Source organism: Haliotis rufescens, unplaced genomic scaffold (genome assembly GCF_023055435.1).
Source record: "Haliotis rufescens isolate VD_foot unplaced genomic scaffold, xgHalRufe1.0.p SCAF_12, whole genome shotgun sequence".
Taxonomy (NCBI): domain Eukaryota; kingdom Metazoa; phylum Mollusca; class Gastropoda; order Lepetellida; family Haliotidae; genus Haliotis; species Haliotis rufescens.
Genome location: NW_025963802.1, coordinates 27,416,379 through 27,437,595, shown reverse-complemented (window position 1 = coordinate 27,437,595; position 21,217 = coordinate 27,416,379). Strand labels below are relative to the sequence as shown.

The following is a 21,217-nucleotide window of genomic DNA, read 5'->3' as shown; positions in this document are numbered from 1 at the left end:
TTCTCACGTTACCAGCTTACTCAACACCTACACAGAGGAGGCCAGCTGTTGTTGGACAACTATAACATTTACCTGAATGTATGACCAAGTCAGAAAACACAACTGTATAACAAGTATCTTCATTGTTAGTTGAACAGGGCAAGAGTTAACCTGCTTGCATTGTACTGATTATCCAGGCAAAAGCTTTCATTAAAAATCTCTAATTTACCATAATTGTCACCTTGGCAAGAATGAGCTGATAAAACATACATGAAATACCTGTTGTTACCCATCTCTCTTTGCACAATAACATAAAATATACATAACCTGGCATCTTTCACTTCTCAATTTGTTTGTTTGTTGTTTAACACTGCACTCAGCAATATTCAAGCTATATCATGTTTATGACGGAGGTCTGTAAATAATCGAGTCTGGCCCAGACCATCCAGTGATTGATGTCATGAACATCAATCCACGCATCTTTCTCTTCTTAAGCTTATCCAGAGAGTGTTATGTCTGCATCCATGAATGGCCAAGACAAATACGGTCAAAATTATATCAATGGCCGATCAGACTTTGCAATATTCAGAAAATGACTTATTATTCTTTTATACTTAACAGTCCATATGTCCAAATCAAATATTAACTTTGCTAACAAAATGTTCGATGAATTGAAGTTGTGCCATTGAGGGACACCTGAAAAGTCTACCAAAGCTTCTGTAGTTGGCAAAAAAAAGAAGAAAAAAAAAGTGTTGAAACTTACACTTATGCTTATTGCTAGACCATTTCTAAATAGTGAAATTAATCCATGCATTAGACATTGCAATTGGACAACATAATACATGAACATCTTATCAGACCCGTGAAGATCTGGGGTAGAAAAGGCGACTGTGCTTGTTGTAAAAGGTGACCGGGTGGTCAGGCTAGCTGACTTGGTTGATGCATGTCATCGATCCCAATTGCGTGGATCGATGTTCATGATGTCAATCACTGGATTGTCTGGTCCAGACTCGATTATTTAAAGACCACCGTCATATAGCTGCAATATTGCTGAGTGCAGCGTAAAACAACAAACCAAATAATTTATCATTGTTAATTATTTGAAAAGAGCACAGGAAAGATATACTTCTGACACTATCTGAAAACGTCATCAATTGTAACTTACTTTTTTAAATGTTGTGTTATCATGAACTTACTTTGCGCACACTGCAGATAGCTCTGTGTATTAACATACACCAACATGGCCAGTTCCTCACAGCTTGCAGTGGAGTACTGTTGGATCCCTGCACCACGAGCCCCTGCCCCCTCATCATCTGATGGGGACTGGGGTGGGGTGACTAGACTTCGGGGAGGGGAAGCTTGGTAGTAGGCCTCTACAACTTGCTTCAGTGATACAGGGAAATCCTCACAGCACAGACTGGTTCCATCACACTGATCCTCCAGCAACCTCTGTGTCACCTTGAAGCGCAAGAGATCTGATGACAGTGTCTGTAGGAACAACTTCTTACATCGAATGTCAGACAAGTAGATGTATGTCCTGACTAATTCACAAGAGATCCGCTTGGCAGCATCCACACAGTTCCTGGACACCTGGATGCCTAAGTGCAGCAGCTTCTGTAGATTAGGTAGTACCTTGGGAACACATCCCCCATCAACACATGACCACGTGTGTTTAGACTGATTTCCCTTGTCTGACCTGTCTGGCTTCTCCACTAGTCTAGGATTACTAACATCTTTGTACTCAGATGTAATTATGCTGCCAACCCAGTTAACAATCTGCTTTAAATTGGTGTACGACATGTCAACTGACAAATACTGGTAAGCAAGAGCTCTACGTATTTCTGCAAGATTATGCAGGTTCCTTTTGTAGAGATCTGTTTCCAGAGCCTGGATAACCAGCTGGAGGTAGAGACTTCCCTTCACTATAGACTCTGTGGGAATCACATACATCCCCTTTTCAAGGGAGAGGTTGCCCATCACACGAGTGAAGAGAAGCCAGTCTATGTGAATGCAGCTCGGGTACTTTTGCCACACTTGACTCAGCAGTTTGAATGTCTTGTACGATACTCTGATGCAACTCGTACCTAAGAGACTTTTTTCAATGATTTCAGACACAATTTCATCTGTTGGCTTTAACCTTGAGGAGAAGTCACTGACCAGGTCAAGCCCATACTCCAGGAACTTCTCTCCTTCTTCTAAGGCTGCCTCAACTGTATTCACATGCAAGTGAGTCAAAGATGCTGCAAGTTCGTCTTCTTCAGTAACATACTGACTATGATAAGATATCAAACGACTTGAGCGACCTTCAAGGCTTACTTTTTCATAGGAATTAGATGGCTTGGAGGGAAAGAATTTACGAATGTCTAAGCGAGGAACACTGTGGGATGAACTATTAGTGACACTGACCGTTCTTGTCTTCTTTGGACCTGAAATTTGAGTAGGGTGTTTAAAGCTCTTTGAAGGGCATCGATTGACAGGATTTAGAATCTCACAATCCGTGTTATCAGAGTCAGGCTGGTATTCATCATCATCATCATCATCATCATCATCATCACTGTCACTTTCATCAATTTCTATCTGTGATGAGTCAGAGACATCAGATAAACTTGGCACTGGTGATGCAGCTCGAGCATTCTCATTAGGCTGAAAGACTGCATCCATGAAATGTCTGCTGCCAGTGGAGGAGGGTTTACTGCTGCTACTCGATACATCCGAAAATTCTGATGGTGACTGTGGCCTTCCACCTACCGTCTTATTTTGCTTGAGAACATTGCCAAAAATAGCTGCCATTTTAGTTCTAGCAGAGTCTGTTAATAGCAGCCTTTTCTTCATACCAGTTTCTTTCTTATCATTAACACCTTTATCAAGACTTGGCACTTCAGGTTTAGCCATTGTCTCATCTGGAGTGGCTGAAAGTGATGCAAAAATGCCAAGCCTCGTGTTGGCTACATCATCATCTGATGACAAGACAATGGGGGACGAAGTCACTGTAGGGTTTGGGGGATAGGCTGGATGATGCTCAGGAGTTTTCTGTCTCAGATCAAGGTCAGGAAGGTCATCTGAGAATTCATCTTCATCGTCTGTGACGGTGATTGTCCTCCTCAGCTTGCTGCTGCTGCATTTTGGTGCCAACTCAGGCAGATTCAGCCTGGCACGTTTGCAAGCTGGAGGTAAGCACTTACGATCTTCCTTTTCCTTTTTGTTTTGAGACCAAGATTTTTTGTTATCATACTTGTGTTTTACTGGCGGAATTGCAATCTGTTCTCTCAGGCAGGTCATACTGTTTGGACCCTTGCAAGACTTGGAAGTGGATGGCTCTGTAGGATTTAGTTCATTTTCTTTTTTCTGGAAAAAATAAAAGGGACAGTTGAAAATAACATAGTGAATGAAACCCTGAGACAAACCCGGCCTGTATAGGATACCTCTCATCCTGGTTAACCATGTCTTTACTAACACTGATAATTCTTACAATGTGTTACAGATAATTTTACTTTCTTAAACTTTCAGAAGATGAAAAATCCCCCCCGCCCCCACAAATTTGAAAGACTTTTACTTTATGACCAAATTGATGAGAGAATTTCTATCCAATCTATCTGTCCGTATACAAGAGTAGTTTTGAGCTATCAAAACAATACCATGAAATTGGGATTCTGAACTTTGTATTTCTATATGAGGTACACATCACTATGAACAGAGTCAAAGTGAAACTTGTTGCCACTGAAACGAAAAAAGAAAAAAATCTAAACACCTCTAAATAGCAAACGGCAACGTTTGGCAACCTGGGTGCCATTGTACAAAACAACCTTAGCGCTACAACTGTCATAAGTCTATGTTAAGATATGGGAGTTACGATCACCTCAGTGCTAAGAGCTCTTTGTACAATGGCACCCTGGTCATTGTGTGTGCACAGTTTCAAGAAACATGAACAGATGTCAAAGTCAAAATTGTTGCCAAGAATTGATTAAAACAGGGAAAATTCACAATTTTTCAAAATTCCTAAATAGCAAAAGGCACCACTTCAGCCCTTGATTAATACATATACCAAGTTTGGATGAAATTGTTGAATAGTTTTTTTTAGTTCTGCTCCAGAAATGATACCTACCTCTGTTTCAGTTAAGAGTAGTTTCTTTCCAGGGGAACACCAAAGGGAAAAAACAAATTTTGAAAAATCCCTAAATAGCAAAGGCACCACTTCAGCCCTTGGTTAATACATGAACCAGGTTTTTGACACCTACCTCCACCCTTTTTCTAGACTAAGTCCAAATTGACTATATGGAAATCGGGAAAAATGAAAATGCCAAATATCCAAAAATAGCTAAAGGCACCACTTCAGGATCTGTTTGAAATATCTGTCACGCATTGCTAAAAGATATTGAACGATTTATGAGTTGTGCTCTGGAAACGAAATCCATCCCACTTTTAGAGACTAAGTCCAAATTGTTTCCATGCCCCAAATCTGTGAATAGCAAATGGCACCACTTCAGGTTCTACTACACCAAATCAGTACCAGTTTGGAGAGTGCGGTTTTCGTAGGGAGCCTTCAGTGCAGATCGAGAGATATCTGCAGGCTGTGATTGGAGGATATTCTGTAAGATTTTTATGTCTTTCAAATGTACATCCATCCAGTTATTAAAACTGACCATGTTTTTCTATATTTAGTACTGTCTTTTTCAACATGATGACTTATGCTGAATGTGACCACAGCTATTTTCAAGTAGGTGACATTTGGTGCGAAACTGGGGGTGGTGTGTTTAGCTTCCGGTACTCGGAAAAGGAGCTGGCTAAGCTAGTCATTTTTATTTTTTTTATTGCTGCTCTAAGGCCAAACTGTGCACACACGTACAGGTAATAGCTGTTGAATGCTTAGTTATTTAAAAAAAAATCATAACGTTACTATAGAAGTCTATGGGAAAACATTTGGTTGTGTGTAACCTTCAGGATCTGTTTGATATACCTGCAAAGTTTTGTTGAAAAATATTGAAGGTTTTTTTAGTTATGCTCTGGAAAGGAAATGATTTCGGACTGACGGCCAGACAAACGGCCAGACGGACAGACAAGGCGCCAACTATATGTGAATATTACAGGGACAGATTTTTGTTTACAGAAAAAAGGGGTATATAAATGTCCATTAACTAATACACAAAACCATTTTATCCACATTGGAACTATCGGTAAGTTTGTTCATTACCACTCCACTCCTACAGATGTAAGGACGTGGACTCCAGCACACAGTGCCAACACAACTACAGGCATGTAGTGGGAATTAGACATGGACAGGAAGTACATCTTATTCCAAACTGACTACCTCTTGATACAATGTATTCTAGTAATGAGCATTTGTAAGTGAGAACACCTGCAACCATGGCAACCTTGAGATCTTTACAATACCATACAACTATGGGGAATTTTTGCACACTTTCTCTAAATAGTTATCAGCAAGTATATGTTGTAAACTACCAATAAGACATATATATTGTAACAATCAAGCTCATAACATCATAGTAAATCCTGACTTTGTAAAGTCAAACAAATGGCCAGTTTTTTGGTTACTGGGTATTAATCATATTTTAGAATCTACGTTTTTTTTAACTTATCTATAAGTATAACAATAAGTGGGGAAAAGATATATGTAATGGTTTTAATAACATATCGACATATGCAATTCAAGCCAGCATGTGTTGTGGAACCATATCTTTTAAATGTAAGGAGTCTACAATCTGAACCACATCGTATTTCTGAGCAAATCTCTGAATATGACATAGTATGTTTTACAGAGACACGCCTAACCATGCTAACCTTGATGATTCTGTAAACACAAATGACCTGAAAATAGACCTTTATCATTCTCCTTATAGGAGGGTTAGGAACTGTTTTGGTGGTGGTATTATCATATATTTCTTGACATTGTTGTATGTTAAACGTAGGGAAGATTTAGAATCATACAATTATGTAAATATGTGTTTGAGGTTTTTTTTGCCTCAGAAGAGACTATTATTATGTGCGTGGTACAGACCATTTAACACCCCTGTATTGGAATCAACTAGAACACCCACTTGAAACTTCACTAGATTATATGCCTTACTTGGTGATTTTAAGAAAGATTTACTCAAATGCAACCTTCACCATCTGCACGATATTTTAGTTAGGAAGAGTTAACGTAATGTAATTAAGGAGCCGACACGCGTCACTCAGTATTCACAAACTCTGCTTGACCCTATTGTTATCAGTGACGATTGTAATTGTATAGAGTCAAGTGTTGTCGACTTCAGCACGGATATAAGTGACCACAAGGGGGTTATTGTTTTGCTAGTGAACTGCATTGACATAAAAAAACCTATGTAAGAAAGCTTCTGATTCATAAAAATGGTGACCATGCTAAGTTAAATGAATTGATTCACAGACCATCTCCACATGCGAGCCCGAAGCCCTTCGGGCTTGCGTGTGGAGATGGTCATGAATATGCATGAGGGCGTCTATTTTTAGATACGGACTCCTGTGATTGATTGAATCAACTATTTCGATGCACATGTTTAATAGCTGCGAGTCTATTAATGTAATATGTGATATTTTTCTGTCCACATTTAAAAACTATATAAGCTTATGCGTACTGTGCTGTTACAATAAGGTCAAAAGATAAAGCATGGTTTGAAAGTGAACTACAGAGAGAAATAAGAATAAAAGATCGACTGAGAAAAAAACTAGATGAACATGCAATAAACACGATTTATCTAAATATAGAAATAAAGTAAATAATTTGAAGAAAGCTGTCAAGGAAAACTTTTATCTGAACTTAGATGAATTATTATCTACACAAATAAAGATTTTCTGATTTTGATAAAGCTGAAGCTCTCAACGATTATTTTGCATCAGTTTCCAATGTTGATGATGAAGGCGTCTCACTACCACCATGTGATCACGAATAGGATTATACCATTATAGCAAATCAATAAATAACAGATCTCATAAAATCCTTACCAGTAAATAAAGCAAGTGGATTACCGGGTACTAAACCACAGATTACTAAAAAATATATCCCTATTCAAAGCCAATCCTTTACGAATGTTATTCAATTCATCTCTTGAACAAAGCACATTCCCATCACAGTGGAAACTAGCTAATGTAATGCCTTTGTACAAAAAGGGAGATAAATCCCACCCTTCCAACTACAGGCCTACTTCACTGTTATCTTGTCTTGGGAAATTATTTGAAAGACTTATTTTTAAAAGAATGTATAATTATTTTCTGGAGAATAAACTACTCTCCAAATATCAATCGGGATTCATGCCAAACAATTGTACTACGTATCAACCAATCTCATTAAAATCAGACCTTAGTTCTGGCTACCGCTAAACAAAGATCTGAGGACATCCCATTACGGGTCATGTGAGACCGACCTTGTGCGAACTTTGACCGACCAATAGAATGACCAATCAGAAGGCAGCTTTCTCGTGCTTTACGGCACTAATTTCAAATTGGCGACTACGCTTCGAAACATATTTTGACAAATTCTCGATTACAAATTTGAAACCTAAACAAAAGAACATTCTGGAATGGCTAATAGATGGTCTAGATTGTATGGATTCAGTCGTTAAACCTGTAACTATCGTTCGGAATACCCCATGTTAAAGTTTTCGAGGTTGTATGATTAGAAATCACATTCCGACTGTCACTTTCATTATCTGGTAAGCGACGCTCTCATTGGTCGGATGAAAGGTCGTTCTGACGTGACCCCTAATGGGATGTCTTCAGAACTTTGTTTAGCGGTAGCGAGAACTAAGGTCTGATTTTAATGAGATTGACATATCAACTAATTGAAACTTGTCATCACATTAGTAATTTGCATGATGATCAAAAATATTTTTGTATGATATTCTGTGATATTTCTTAGGCATTCGACAGGGTATGGCACAAAGGTATATTGCATAAGCTTCAACAATATGGTATAACTGGTAAATTATTAGCTTGGTGTCACAGTTATCTGTCAGCTCGTTGCCAAAGAGTATTTATTAATGGTAGTTTATCAAGTAAAAAATTCACCACAGCAGGGGTCCCACAGGGCTCTTTACTGAGGCCGTTCCTATTTCTAGTTTACATAAATGATATTACTGACCAGCTTCAAAATATTACTAGCTTATTAGCCCACGTTACATGTATAGGAACTTCATCTATTGATATGGTCGTGAATGAAGACGGACTATATCAAGACCTTCTCTCCCTTCATCAGTGGGCAAGCACATGGCTTGTAAACTTTAATATGTGCTTTTTAGTCACACACAGGTGTGGGATTATCCAACTATTTGTTATGCTTAGAGTGCCAATTAACATGTAGAAACTCACAAACACCTGGGGGTCACTTTATCTCAAGATACCAAATGGACGGCACATGTTTCAAGTGCTGCTAGGTCAACAATGAAAATGGTTTCAGCTATGCGTAAACTTAAATATAATTTAAATACAGTAAACTACGTTTATAACAAATATGCTTATAACGAACTGGCGGATATAACAAACTGGTTTTTTTGGTCCCAGCCTTTTGCTGTATATATGATGTATATGCTTACAACAAACTACGGTTATAAGTTATATAACAAACTAAAATTTGTGGTCCCTTTGCGTTCGTTATCACCGTAGTTTACTGTAGATATAATCTAATATATAACATGATAATATTCTGGAATACTCATCGGAAGTATGGGAAAATTGTTCTGCCTATAATGAAAATAAACTGAAATTAATACAGCTTGATGCTGCCAGAATTGTTACAGCTTTGACCAAGTTTTCCTCGCGAGAAAGTTTATATTTTGAAACCGGCTGACTACCACTGAATGAGTGACGAAAAAGTAAAAAACTTACGACAGTGCACAAAATAATAATGAACGAATGTCCCTCATATCTAAGAATTTGTTACCCCACAATAGATCAGCTGCTTCAAATTATAACCTATGTAACAAACAGAACATGACTGTACCTTTGCCAGAACAAGTATGTTTCAGAAAGTATTTAATTTTAACTTGGACCGTGGAATTCACAAAATGAAAATGTAGAAATAGTATCTCTGTAGCTGATTTGGATAACAAAAATTTATCCAAATGTCATTAAATCTCCATATCATTTCAGTTATGGAAAGTGTGAAATTGTTATCATACACACATTACATAGACGTAGCAATCTAAATGATGATTTATTTAGGGTAAATTTGTTTAACACAATTTCTTGCTCTTGCAGTTCCCAATGTGAAAACGCTTTTCACTATTTTCTTGAATGTAAAAAATATACTTTAATAAGACAATATTTGTATATCAACATTAGGAATTCTTAGTGGAAACAAAAATCTATCCAAGGAACAAAATAATTCAATTTTTAAATATATCCATCAATTTATAGTAGAAACAAACAGATTCTAAATTTATTTTAATGAAACAAGAATTATATTTATCACCAGCTACTTCTAAATTATCTTGTTTTACATGTGACTTGCACATTTAATACTGTACAAGCTTGTTTCAGTACAAAAAGTCTTAGTTATATTTTATTTCATTTTTATGTAAAACAATAGCAATTATTGTAATTATCACAGCTTAGTTATGTGCTATATTTCCTGCCCTTCACATAAATTTAAAATGTCAATTTGTATATTAACTACCGTGATATTATATAAATATATCAAATATCTTTCACAAACGTACCATTATATATCAATAAATATAAATGTATCTCATGTATATATGTCTGTGTGTGTGTGTGTGTGTGTGTGTGTGTGTCTGTGATTATATATTCTCATTACTTGTATATAATTCCTATGCACTGTACATATATTCTGCACTATCTAATGAAATGTATGTAGAAGGCCTAGTAAGTGTGTCACTTGTGCCTAATCCATTTGATTTTCCGCAATATAATATGTTTAAATCAAATGCCAAGAATCCAGTGGTGAGATTTTAACATGTTAAGATGTTTAGATGTAGTAATCGGCCATATTAGTAGACCACCAACCCCTTTTGATGACAGACTTTCCCCACATTCCATTTATGATGCTAATGCTGATGCAGATGGGAGGCGAGAGTGAAAAGTTGACACATAATATGACATATTATACACAATGATAGTTTACATGGTTTAGTAAACATTTTATCTGAAAAGTTGTCATTCATGTATAACAGAAGTATTTCTTCTATGTCATAATTCTATACTTACATTATAGCAAGTTAGCTTAAAACACAAGTATTAATTTTGTTTCTATATACACTGATTGTATGGTTTTAGACATATATAAGATAGCTACATGAAAAAACGCAAAATACAATGAAGAATGGTTTATTCTACGATAAAACATTGTTCGATCATGATGTAATTACTGGAGATTCGAACATGCACTTGATGACGTCGTAACATGGACATTATTTTTTATAGAGAAGTATATTGTAAGTTGTTCCCCCTAGATGTAGCTGTATCTATGTTAAAAAATAAAGCTTGCACCTGGTGTATGTGGACATCGAAACCTTGTTGTACTTGACAAAATCAGGTTACACTCATATTGGCACTTATTAACTTTAGATGTATATAAATTAGGAAAAAATATATCTAAGATCCATATCAGTGTCATGTTTTTTAATGTAGTTCCTGGTACATGAAGCAAATAATGGCAACTGTGACATGATTGTTATCAGTGTTCCCATTTACCTGTAATTATCAGTCTTTTACCAATAAAATTATGCTTGGACTGGTAATTCATGTGACTGCCAGTCCCTGTGGACAGGCAAATAAAGTACCTTATAAATCTTCATTGTTGAACAAAACATCAGCGGTATTCATAAAAGTATTTATTTTAACAATGTCAGCATGTCTGTTACCATGACCAGGTTTTCCCATGTCTATTTTTAGCGCAAGGAAACAACAATTCGCTTTGCTTCGAGGTGAAATACATATTTGTAGCGACTTAGTCTAGAACCAAAGTGAAATACCCAACAGAAAAAACAGAGAGGAAATTGTGACTGAACATTGTGTGAATGAGGTGTACATCTAAGTTACTTCAAGGATGTAGTCATGCATTTGTCAGCTATGAATGTAGACTGCCTTGAACATGATTATGAATGAATTAAGTCCTGGTAATTTTCATCTGGTAATTTTTAGAGTCACCAGTCAAATAGGACTGGAAGTTTCAAAAGCCAGCAGGTACACTGTGTCACTGATCATATTCAAAATCCAAATGTCATGTGTTCAGTGATACATGAAGTTACTTCAAATCACATTTGAATGTCATTGTCAAGATCATTATCACTGCTCCAAGCAGACTTGTCAGCTCCTTGTCCATGTTGTTTGTCTATGAGACAAGATAATTCTTGCTTTCTTGTTCATCTCCTTGTGATGTTCCATCTTCATCTGCTTGTCCACCAGACATGCAAGGTGATGCTCGCTTCCTTGTGATGTTCCGTCTTCAGCTCCTTGTCTACCAGGCATGCAAGGTGATGCTCGCTTCCTTGTGATGTTCCGTCTTCAGCTCCTTGTCTACCAGACATGCAAGGTGATGCTCGCTTCCTTGTATTGTTCTGTCTTCAGCTCCTTGTCTACCAGGCATGCAAGGTGATGCTCGCTTCCTTGTCATGTTCCGTCTTCAGCTCCTTGTCTACCAGGCATGCAAGGTGATGCTCGCTTCCTTGTATTGTTTCATCTTCAGCTCCTTGTCCACCAGACATGCAAGGTGATGCTCACTTCCTTGTGATGTTCCGTCTTCAGCTCCTTGTCTACCAGGCATGCAAGGTGATGCTCGCTTCCTTGTATTGCTCCGTCTTCATCTGCTTGTCTACCAGGCATGCAAGGTGATGCTTGCTTCCTTGTATTGTTCCGTCTTCAGCTCCTTGTCAACCAGACATGCAAGGTGATGCTCGCTTCCTTGTGATGTTCCGTCTTCAGCTCCTTAACTACCAGACATGCAAGGTGATGCCCGCTTCCTTGTGATGTCACTCTTCAGCTCCTTGTCTACCAGACATGCAAGGTGATGCTCACTTCCTTGTGATGTTCCGTCTTCAGCTCCTTGTCTACCAGGCATGCAAGGTGATGCTCACTTCCTTGTATTGCTCCGTCTTCATCTGCTTGTCTACCAGGCATGCAAGGTGATGCTCGCTTCTTGTATTGTTCCGTCTTCAGCTCCTTGTCTACCAGACATGCAAGGTGATATTCGCTTCCTTGTCATGTTCCGTCTTCAGCTCCTTGTCTACCAGACATGCAAGGTGATGCTCGCTTCCTTGTGATGTTCCGTCTTCAGCTCCTTGTCTACCAGGCATGCAAGGTGATGCTCACTTCCTTGTATTGCTCCGTCTTCATCTGCTTGTCTACCAGGCATGCAAGGTGATGCTTACTTCCTTGTATTGCTCCGTCTTAAGCTCCTTGTCTACCAGACATGCAAGGTGATGCTCGCTTCCTTGTGATGTTCCGTCTTCAGCTCCTTGTCTACCAGACATGCAAGGTGATGCTCGCTTCCTTGTCATGTTCCGTCTTCAGCTCCTTGTCTACCAGGCATGCAAGGTGATGCTCGCTTCCTTGTATTGTTTCATCTTCAGCTCCTTGTCCACCAGACATGCAAGGTGATGCTCACTTCCTTGTGATGTTTCGTCTTCAGCTCCTTGTCTACCAGGCATGCAAGGTGATGCTTGCTTCCTTGTATTGTTCCGTCTTCAGCTCCTTGTCTACCAGACATGCAAGGTGATGTTCGCTTCCTTGTCATGTTCCGTCTTCAGCTCCTTGTCTACCAGACATGCAAGGCGATGCTCGCTTCCTTGTCATGTTCCGTCTTCAGCTCCTTGTCTACCAGACATACAATATCATGTCAGTTCACTCACTAAGTGCATGTTTTATACGGCTAAAATGAGCCCTGTCATCTTTTTCCAATGGTTAATCAGAGCAGAGAACACGTGTATATGTTAATCTAAGGCAAGTTCTACTTTTTTGAAGGGAAACTTTAACAATTGTCTGATTGTTTAGAGCAGGCAGGTGGTTACTGTGGATTTTTCTTGTGCTTAGAAACATTGTTCAAGCAATCATAATGAGGTACAAATAGTTGAAATACATTTGTCTTGTCAAATCATATATTGATTAAAAAAACCATTTGGACACAATGTCACATCTTCCTTCCCCTTTTCCATACTTTCCCCAATTCAAATAATCAATTCCTTGTGTAACATGACACCAAAGCTGTACGCTTAATTGCTGTCTTGTGACAGACTGTTCGCCACAAGCCACCACCAGATGGTTAGCCCTGATTCACTATTGCCCACTGTATTAAAAATACTCGAATCTGATCAATATCAGGTAGCATTGCTGTAAAGTCCCACTCTTTTAATGTTTTGAACAAAGGAAGCTGGATTATGTTGTGACTAACAGACTCTACAGCCAACGTGTTACAGGATGTTGAGTGCTGCATGGGATGATGTCACACCTCACCACACGTGAGTCTCCACTCATCAACAGGTCACGGTCGCTTTGTAATGGATGGGCTTTGTAAGGTGCAGAACTCAGGCTTTACATCATTGTACATAGCTGCATGTAGATGCATGTAAACTCATGCAAAAAATGTACTTTGATGTATTCTACAAAAAAAACCAAATATATTACAAAAGACTGAGAACAAAGGAAATTGAGCACAAAAACCTCTTCACTCTGTGAAAGTGAGCCATTTTGTGGCCACACCGGCAGACAATTAAACAAAAACATGTATTTCCCTCCCTCACACATATGCCAACTCTATCAAGTTATCACATTGGAAACAGTTAAATCTGATAATTCAGTACGATATTATGCAGATTTATCATTAGTGATGAAATACTGTACTTATCCCCATCATACTTATCCTTATAACATTTTTCGAACATTGTTATGAAATTCCTCTTACTTTTGCCGGCCATGATAGCATATGTGAACTGACACTTGGACACAATCTCGTAAAATTTATATGTTTAATGTTTGTTTTACAGACAAGATTACATGTACAGGTAAGATTAACACATTGCAAGTTTAGCAAGGTTGATCCGTCACTGCTGATTGTATTGATTCGCCGCTGCTTGCATACAGCCAATTGTCAGTGACACTTGACACTGAGTGAGATTTCTCAGTTCGCTATACACGTCACTAATTAGTGGTAAATGGGCTTGTCGGTGATCAGATATCAGTTCGCTATATCCGTTAGTTCGCTGTAGAGAGTTCGTTATATACGTAAATCTTATATGATATTATATTGGAGATAAATCGGGGATTTTTTAACAGTTCGTTTATCCGTTTGTTCGTTATATCCGTGTTCTACTGTATAAGAATTGAAGCCAAAACATTCTTTAATTTGTCATTTTTTAACACACACACACACACACACACACACACACTCTTCATATCAAGACATATATTTGCATATGCATGCGGGACTAAAACACTCCCTCAGTTTAAAAAGATTGACATATCAGTACCAGTACTAAAACTATTATAACCACTGGGACCACGCCACACTGTACTTGTATCAGCAGGGGAAATCCCTTGTCTCCAGCTGTATCTGATCAGTGTCAGCGTGTTGGACTATCTGCTAGTATATATGGTTTAAACATATTTACTTTCACAAAAGTGTGAAAATGGATTGGTTAACAAGCGAAGCGCTTATGTTAATACCGCTCCATTACACATAGGACATATTATAATAAATACATCAATGAAGGTTGTGATGTAGCTAAGGCATTTTATAAGTTTTGGCAACTTTGGTGATATAAATTTCGAAACAATTTTGCGAGGGCACGAGGCCTAGCCAAGCGGGATCTGTAGCCATATCTGTGCTTGTTGACCTCTGCGGCTTAGAACCTTCTCCACAAATTAAAATAGTTGGATTTGGCCGAAATAGTTTTGAATTGTTACCTTGTTTGGTTTTTTCGCTGTGTGTACATCTGACTACACTTCTTAACGTTATGACAGGACAGACTGACTGTCAACAACGTCTGACCATGGCCGTGACGTCTCATAGACTAGGGTTAGAGTAGCTTCCCTATGACAAAGAGCAGTGACTCTAGCAGACAGACCGATGGATTGCCGCGAAAGGCAATTATAAAAACAATTGGTGTTTTGCGTATATGTTGCTTCGCCACTGTATAAGAAACAGATTTCAGTTGGAACTATATTGGCTACTGTCACTGTCCGACTGACACATCACTTACCCTGTGAGGTAATAAATATTAATGCGCGCATTCCAGGAAAACTTGCAATGTTTCGGTAATGTTTGTGAGAGAGGGAAAGCACTTTTGAAGCACAGAATTAAAGAATGACATTATACGATAAAGAGGTTATCACGCTTGTGTGTTTGGGGATGGCCAAGGCTCGCTAAATACAATGTTTATTCCTAATGCAGGATATTTACCATCCCCAAACACACTCGCGTTATAACCTCTATTTATATGTATATGTATTATGTTGTTGAAATAATTTTGTACCTCTGATGCCGCTGATAGCAGCCTGAGTGTAAATAAAGTTCAGTTCAGTTGAGTCTACTCTAAGCTCATTATCCTGCCACATCTCGTCAACACTGAGTAATCCAGACATACACAACAATCTATACTTTACAAATCAGTGACTGACACTTCCTACTTATCAACTATGACACCTGCAAAAGCAGCTTTGATTTTGGTAATCTTAACAGGGTATCGCAAAACTTTCGAGACTCAGTTAAGGCTATTGTTAGCCACTGGCTGTTACTTCATGGTGCAAAACCTTCAGGATTTCCAGTATGTGTTGGGGGTGAGTACCCTGGTCTGGACAAAGATGAGAAGGTGACTGTTGAGGACTGCCATACTGTGGTCCAGCTTTATCTGCACCGTGCTAGCACAGAAAATAGCTGTCTTACTGCACTATCTGACTGATGGCTGCATACATAGGTCAGACAGCTAGCATCATATTCATTTCCGATCTCAGGATACAAAACCTGAATGAACTGAAGTTTACATGCAAGATGGATCGTATCAACATATCACATTGAATCATACTTTCAACATGTTCAAGATCAACTAAAAATACTTGAATAAATGAGAAAATGGCATGTGGTGTCTGTGGAACTGATCATTTCTCACTGAGGCCATGAAGCCCTCCAACGAGCTGTCATTTACTCATGGATCACACAACATCTAATTTCATGTTGCATATTATCAAACTGTTGTGTCCAACTGCAGAGTGAATTGTGTACTGGTTCATCAGAATTATGTAAACAGTAATCCATCAAAAGATGTTTTTCACATAAAAATTAGTGAATGTCAAGAATATATTGTCTATGTAAGATAATACTTGCCTTTGGACACTGCTATCTTCACTACCCAGGTACAACATGACAGACTTTTCAAAGTGCCCTGTGAAGCTTGACAAATATCCCTACTTGCATTGTCTCTCCTACAATCTGCCTGTGAGCATGTTGCTTACTGATAACAATACCACTAGCAGTGGACACATGACACAGCCACCTGGCTGCTGCTGCTGTAACATCTTGACATGATGAGACAGTCCTCCATGACAAAACAGCAGAGAGATTGTTCATCAGTGTGTAGAACTGTAACCATGTTATCATCACTTCAAGTGCACTTCAGCCCCTGCCAGGCACATACTGATGTACTATTGTATGACAGGCTGCTGCTGCTGCAGTGTGGCATGCTATCGGAGACAGTATTGACTGAGACTGCAGCAGCCAGTGAGAGGGCCCCACATCATCAGTCAGGGAAGTCCATGTGTCTCTTCCTGGAGGCTCGCAGTCAGTACTCAATAGCAGTCACCACCTGTTTGTCTTGCTTCAACAAACTGATCAGCTTCTGCTCTGACTACTTTCAGACTCTGACATGAACTCAACTGGAACCTTTTATTCAAACATTGAAGCTTTAAGAAGAAAAATGAACACCTTACAATTTCACCTTTTCAACTACAGTGTATGTCTTATCGCTGGTTATGGGTTGAGAAGGTCATAATAGCTGATGTTCCCTTAGCCCATGACCAGCAAACCCAGGGTCTCGGCTACAGTTCACAGCCTTTGTAAGACACAATTCCTAGCATGGGAAAACAAGTTAACTTTCATCACAGGAATTCTTACCCAAACATGTAAAGATATCAAGTAATTTAATCAAACACATGGTCTGGATGTGATGCCTCATAAGTGACTTGTATTAACTGCTGTGAAGCATCAAACAACAGACATAATGGATGTAGTGTTACGTGTTCATTCCCAAATTGAAACAATATGTTAACCCACAAATCTGTACGTAAAAGGATTTAGTGTGAAACCAACAACCAACCAACAAATGGTATAGAATCAACAATTGTATGACACAATTAACAAGGTTTACAAATCAATACAAATTACTGCACAGCAATTACAATGGCAGTATGTGACAGAGTGGCAGCCAATGGCAGTATGTGACAGAGTGGCAGCCAATGGCAGTATGTGACAGAGTGGCAGCCAATGGCAGTATGTGACAGAGTGGCAGCCAATGGCAGTATGTGACAGAGTGGCAGCCAATGGTAGTATGTGACAGAGTGGCAGCCAATGGCAGTATCAAATATAAAATATGATGACAGTGGTGATATCCAAAAGTTCAGTGATAATATTGTTACCTATCCAGAACAGTGGTCAAGCTTCCGAGATAGGCCTAGGATTGGAATTCGAGATGATAAGTGATCTTCACACGAAGGGTGATCTTCATGTAATCATGGTAATGTCAGACGAAAAAGTGAGGTGAGACAGGAACATGCCCGCTCCACTAATACAGTCTAGCCAGTTCCCAGCACTTTCCACATGCGTGATATCACAGAACATCACAGAATATTCCATATGTTTCTATAATGCTTGACTTCCATCCATCCATCCATGCTATTCTGGAAATTTACTGATAATCAAGCATCAAAATATAACTTCCTGACCACTGCTTACATCAAATAGTACTACATTCCTGACAACTAATCATTGTCCTAATACAATGCACTGAACTTCTACTGAATCTCAACAGTAACAGTGTAACACAGTTACAATCATTGTTTAACAATAAAGTACTCTGCTATATAACAGTAATGAGTGAGTTAATGTGGCAGTGGCGAAGTCCCCTCACACTGATACTGCTTAAAGTTACTCATATAATTCCTGATTCCACTGATAGATGGTGGCATGATGCCTTTTGCATTGATAGAAATTGGCACTAGTCCTGTAGTTCTTGCCAAACTGCCAAGTAGTTAAGGTATCATAAGGACTAGTAGAAATTTGCCATTTTTAAGAGGTTTGCTATATGTTATCATTATAAGGACTAGTGGACTAAAACTGTTAGTTTCTACCGCTGTTTTGTGGTCACATTTCACCCTCAGTGTTTTCTAATATACAGAGTTTAATGATTATACTAAGAACCTCTGGTTTCTATAATGTTTGTCGGGGAGGTTTACAGACTCCAGAGGTTACTTATCAGCACAACTGGAAACTGGGCAATAACCTAGGCGGATGAAAATGTGGTTTCTGTTATCCAGATTCAGACTAAGCAATGAAATATCAAATTACAATATCAGTCACCTGTCCCGAGGTGATGACCTAACACCGCCCCGCACATTATCCCAGGTGCAAATGTCACGGAGTTAGGGGTGGTCTCAAAATATTGCTGTTATTGTACTTAATTTACATGTGTCAATGGGGTAGCAATTTAGGATATGTACTGCATTATATTTGCTTGGAAACATGATGAACTAGTTAAGAGCTATGAAACGGGATGAGTACTGGAAGGTTGCGGTTTTGGAATCCAGAAGTATTTGTTGTTCTACAGATGGTTTCTTGAGGTAGCATTTATCTCTGCTGATGACGTATATGAATCTGTACTTTTGAATGTTGTGTTTTGTCTTGCCACGAACCCTTTACATTTAGCCAAGATAGACACAACAGGGTTGAGCTCACAATGTCTGACTGGCGTACGTAAGACAACGTAACCGTGTTGTGCTGCCAGCACGTATGTCTTGTACATTAATACTTGTTTCTTATTCAACCAGATTTTCACCATGAGATGAACTTTTGTTTCAGATGGTCTGAAGTCGACAATGTCATATATTCCTGTATGGCTTTATCCATGACAATAGCACTGGCTATTAAAATGGGCAATAGCTGAAGCTTCAACCAGTCTATGAACACATCACCTCCTATAATTTCCTTATGAAAATCACCAGTTTTCTTTTTCCCTCAAAAACTAGCACACATCCATCAATAAGCCCCATGTCATGGATTGCAGTGTGCAAAACAATGACACGATTACCTTAACCTGATGGGACCATGGGTGTTTTTTTTCCATCTGCCAATAGCCAAATGTAGTCAGTGGAATGATTCATCAAGGTAAATGATCTGGATGCCCTGACTGTGATAGTTATGAATGGTTTGGAGAAAATGTGACCTCATAGACAAGATGAAATTTTTTTCCCTCCAAAAAGTGCTTGGTCATCGCCACGAGCAGTGTATCGAAATCCCATCTCTTTGAGAGCAATAGTCTGATAGTTAGTGCAGTCCGGGAAACATTTATTGTATCTTTAATTCCTCACAAATTCTACTTCAAGTCAAGGGTTACCTTCTGCTCATAAAACTTGTACACTTTACGCCTAATCACCCTGTATCAAAGCTGTCTAATATCCTTTTACTTCACAGTTTTGTTTTTAAGACCACCCCTGTACCTGTTCTGTTTTCTTACCATGCTTACCATACCGTAGACTTGATGGTATGAATTGAAAACCCAATAGCTTGGGCAGTTCGGTAATTCACCCTATCTAAATTAATAAATGCTTTCCCTCTATCTCTCAAAAGTGTAAAGAAATTTTATACATTTTGACTCCATATCGTGAACCATGGTTATGGCTATGCAAGTGCATCATGGGAGCAATGTTAACAAAACAAACGCAGTGTCACTTTGTCATTTTAGAAGATCTAGAATATTCTCAAAATGATTTTTGTGTGTGGATTAGATATTTTATGAAGACTACATTATTATCATTATAATGAAGTCACATGTGCATAATTCTATAGTCAGTTTCAGACTGTCATCATTGGACTTCCTGTTTTCGTCGAATTTGTATCCTGTAAACTTGTCGATAGGACTCCTTGTGACTGAAATAATTCAAACCACAGGTAGGGCGATCAGTAGTTACTTGATATTTCAATAACAACAGTCTGTGAAAAATTATATCCTTTTTTAACAGGCAAAAAGCAGTTTTCTAGCATTTCCAACAGTACTTTGCTTAAGAAGCCTTGCATACCATCATACAATTCAGGTGAAAATAACAAAACTGGCGTCTTTTACCATGTTTACTAAACAGGGTGTCCAGCAACATCATCTTTGTCTCTACACACCACCAAAAAGGTCATAAATCTACTGTATATTTTTGGACTGAGTCCATACATTTCACTGTCATTCTGAGTGAAACAGTTATTGACAAATTATTTTCATTCAAATGCACGATCAGAGCTTGAGATGCGTATTGTGTAAAATATGCATTTAATAAACTGAAATACACAGACAAATGAAATTATAGTATATCAAATATGCAACAAAAACTATAAATACTCTATTAAAATAAAATTTAGTATTAGATAAAACGATTGTGTAGATTACAACTGTTAGATAAAATAATTGTGTATCAGCCAATCGACAAATTCACTTACTGTTAGATACATTCAGAAAAGCTTCTGCGACAACCATACGGATAGATGGCAGCTAAAAAGCACATCAAGCCTAGTCAATGTACATGCTGTATCTTAAACAGTCGCTGATTGGTGATTAAAACAATAGCGTCTTTCTTACAATGATAGGTTTTGTAAACAAAAAGGGGCTTCCTGGAGAGGCAGCTACAACCAGCCAAAGAGGGGTATACTACTATTCACATAGTTTTTAATCATTGTTAATGATTAACAGTGTTTGTTACGAAACAGGTTTTAAGTTAAATACCCAAATGTCAAGAAACAGGTGGATAAAAATAAATGTTAATACCCTCTAAAACTTGTGGATACCCAATAAAAATCAAACCCCTGGGCAAAATACCTCAATACTACGTAACCTAAAGCTTATCTATAGCCATGTCTATAGCTCTGCACGATAAAAAGTATTTACTTCAGATCTAATAAATAGTTTGTCATGAATCCCATGAAAGTACTAGAAATCATAAAAATGGAACCAATTCTTTATATATATAATATGGTTGCTGGATAAAAGGGTATGGTGTCATATTTTTG

General features: G+C 38.3%; 1 protein-coding gene across 4 annotated transcripts in view; it reads right to left on the bottom strand.

The window, feature by feature from the left end:
• The window catches only part of LOC124116109, a 55,760-nt gene that overhangs the window by 8,251 nt on the left and 26,292 nt on the right, over positions 1 to 21,217 (bottom strand). For all 4 annotated transcript variants that reach the window (XM_046477348.2, XM_046477356.2, XM_046477361.2 and 1 more), the window contains exon 2: positions 1,176 to 3,324. In XM_046477348.2, the coding sequence (XP_046333304.1) occupies positions 1,176 to 3,324 (2,149 nt within the window). The remainder of the gene's footprint in view (positions 1 to 1,175; positions 3,325 to 21,217) is intronic.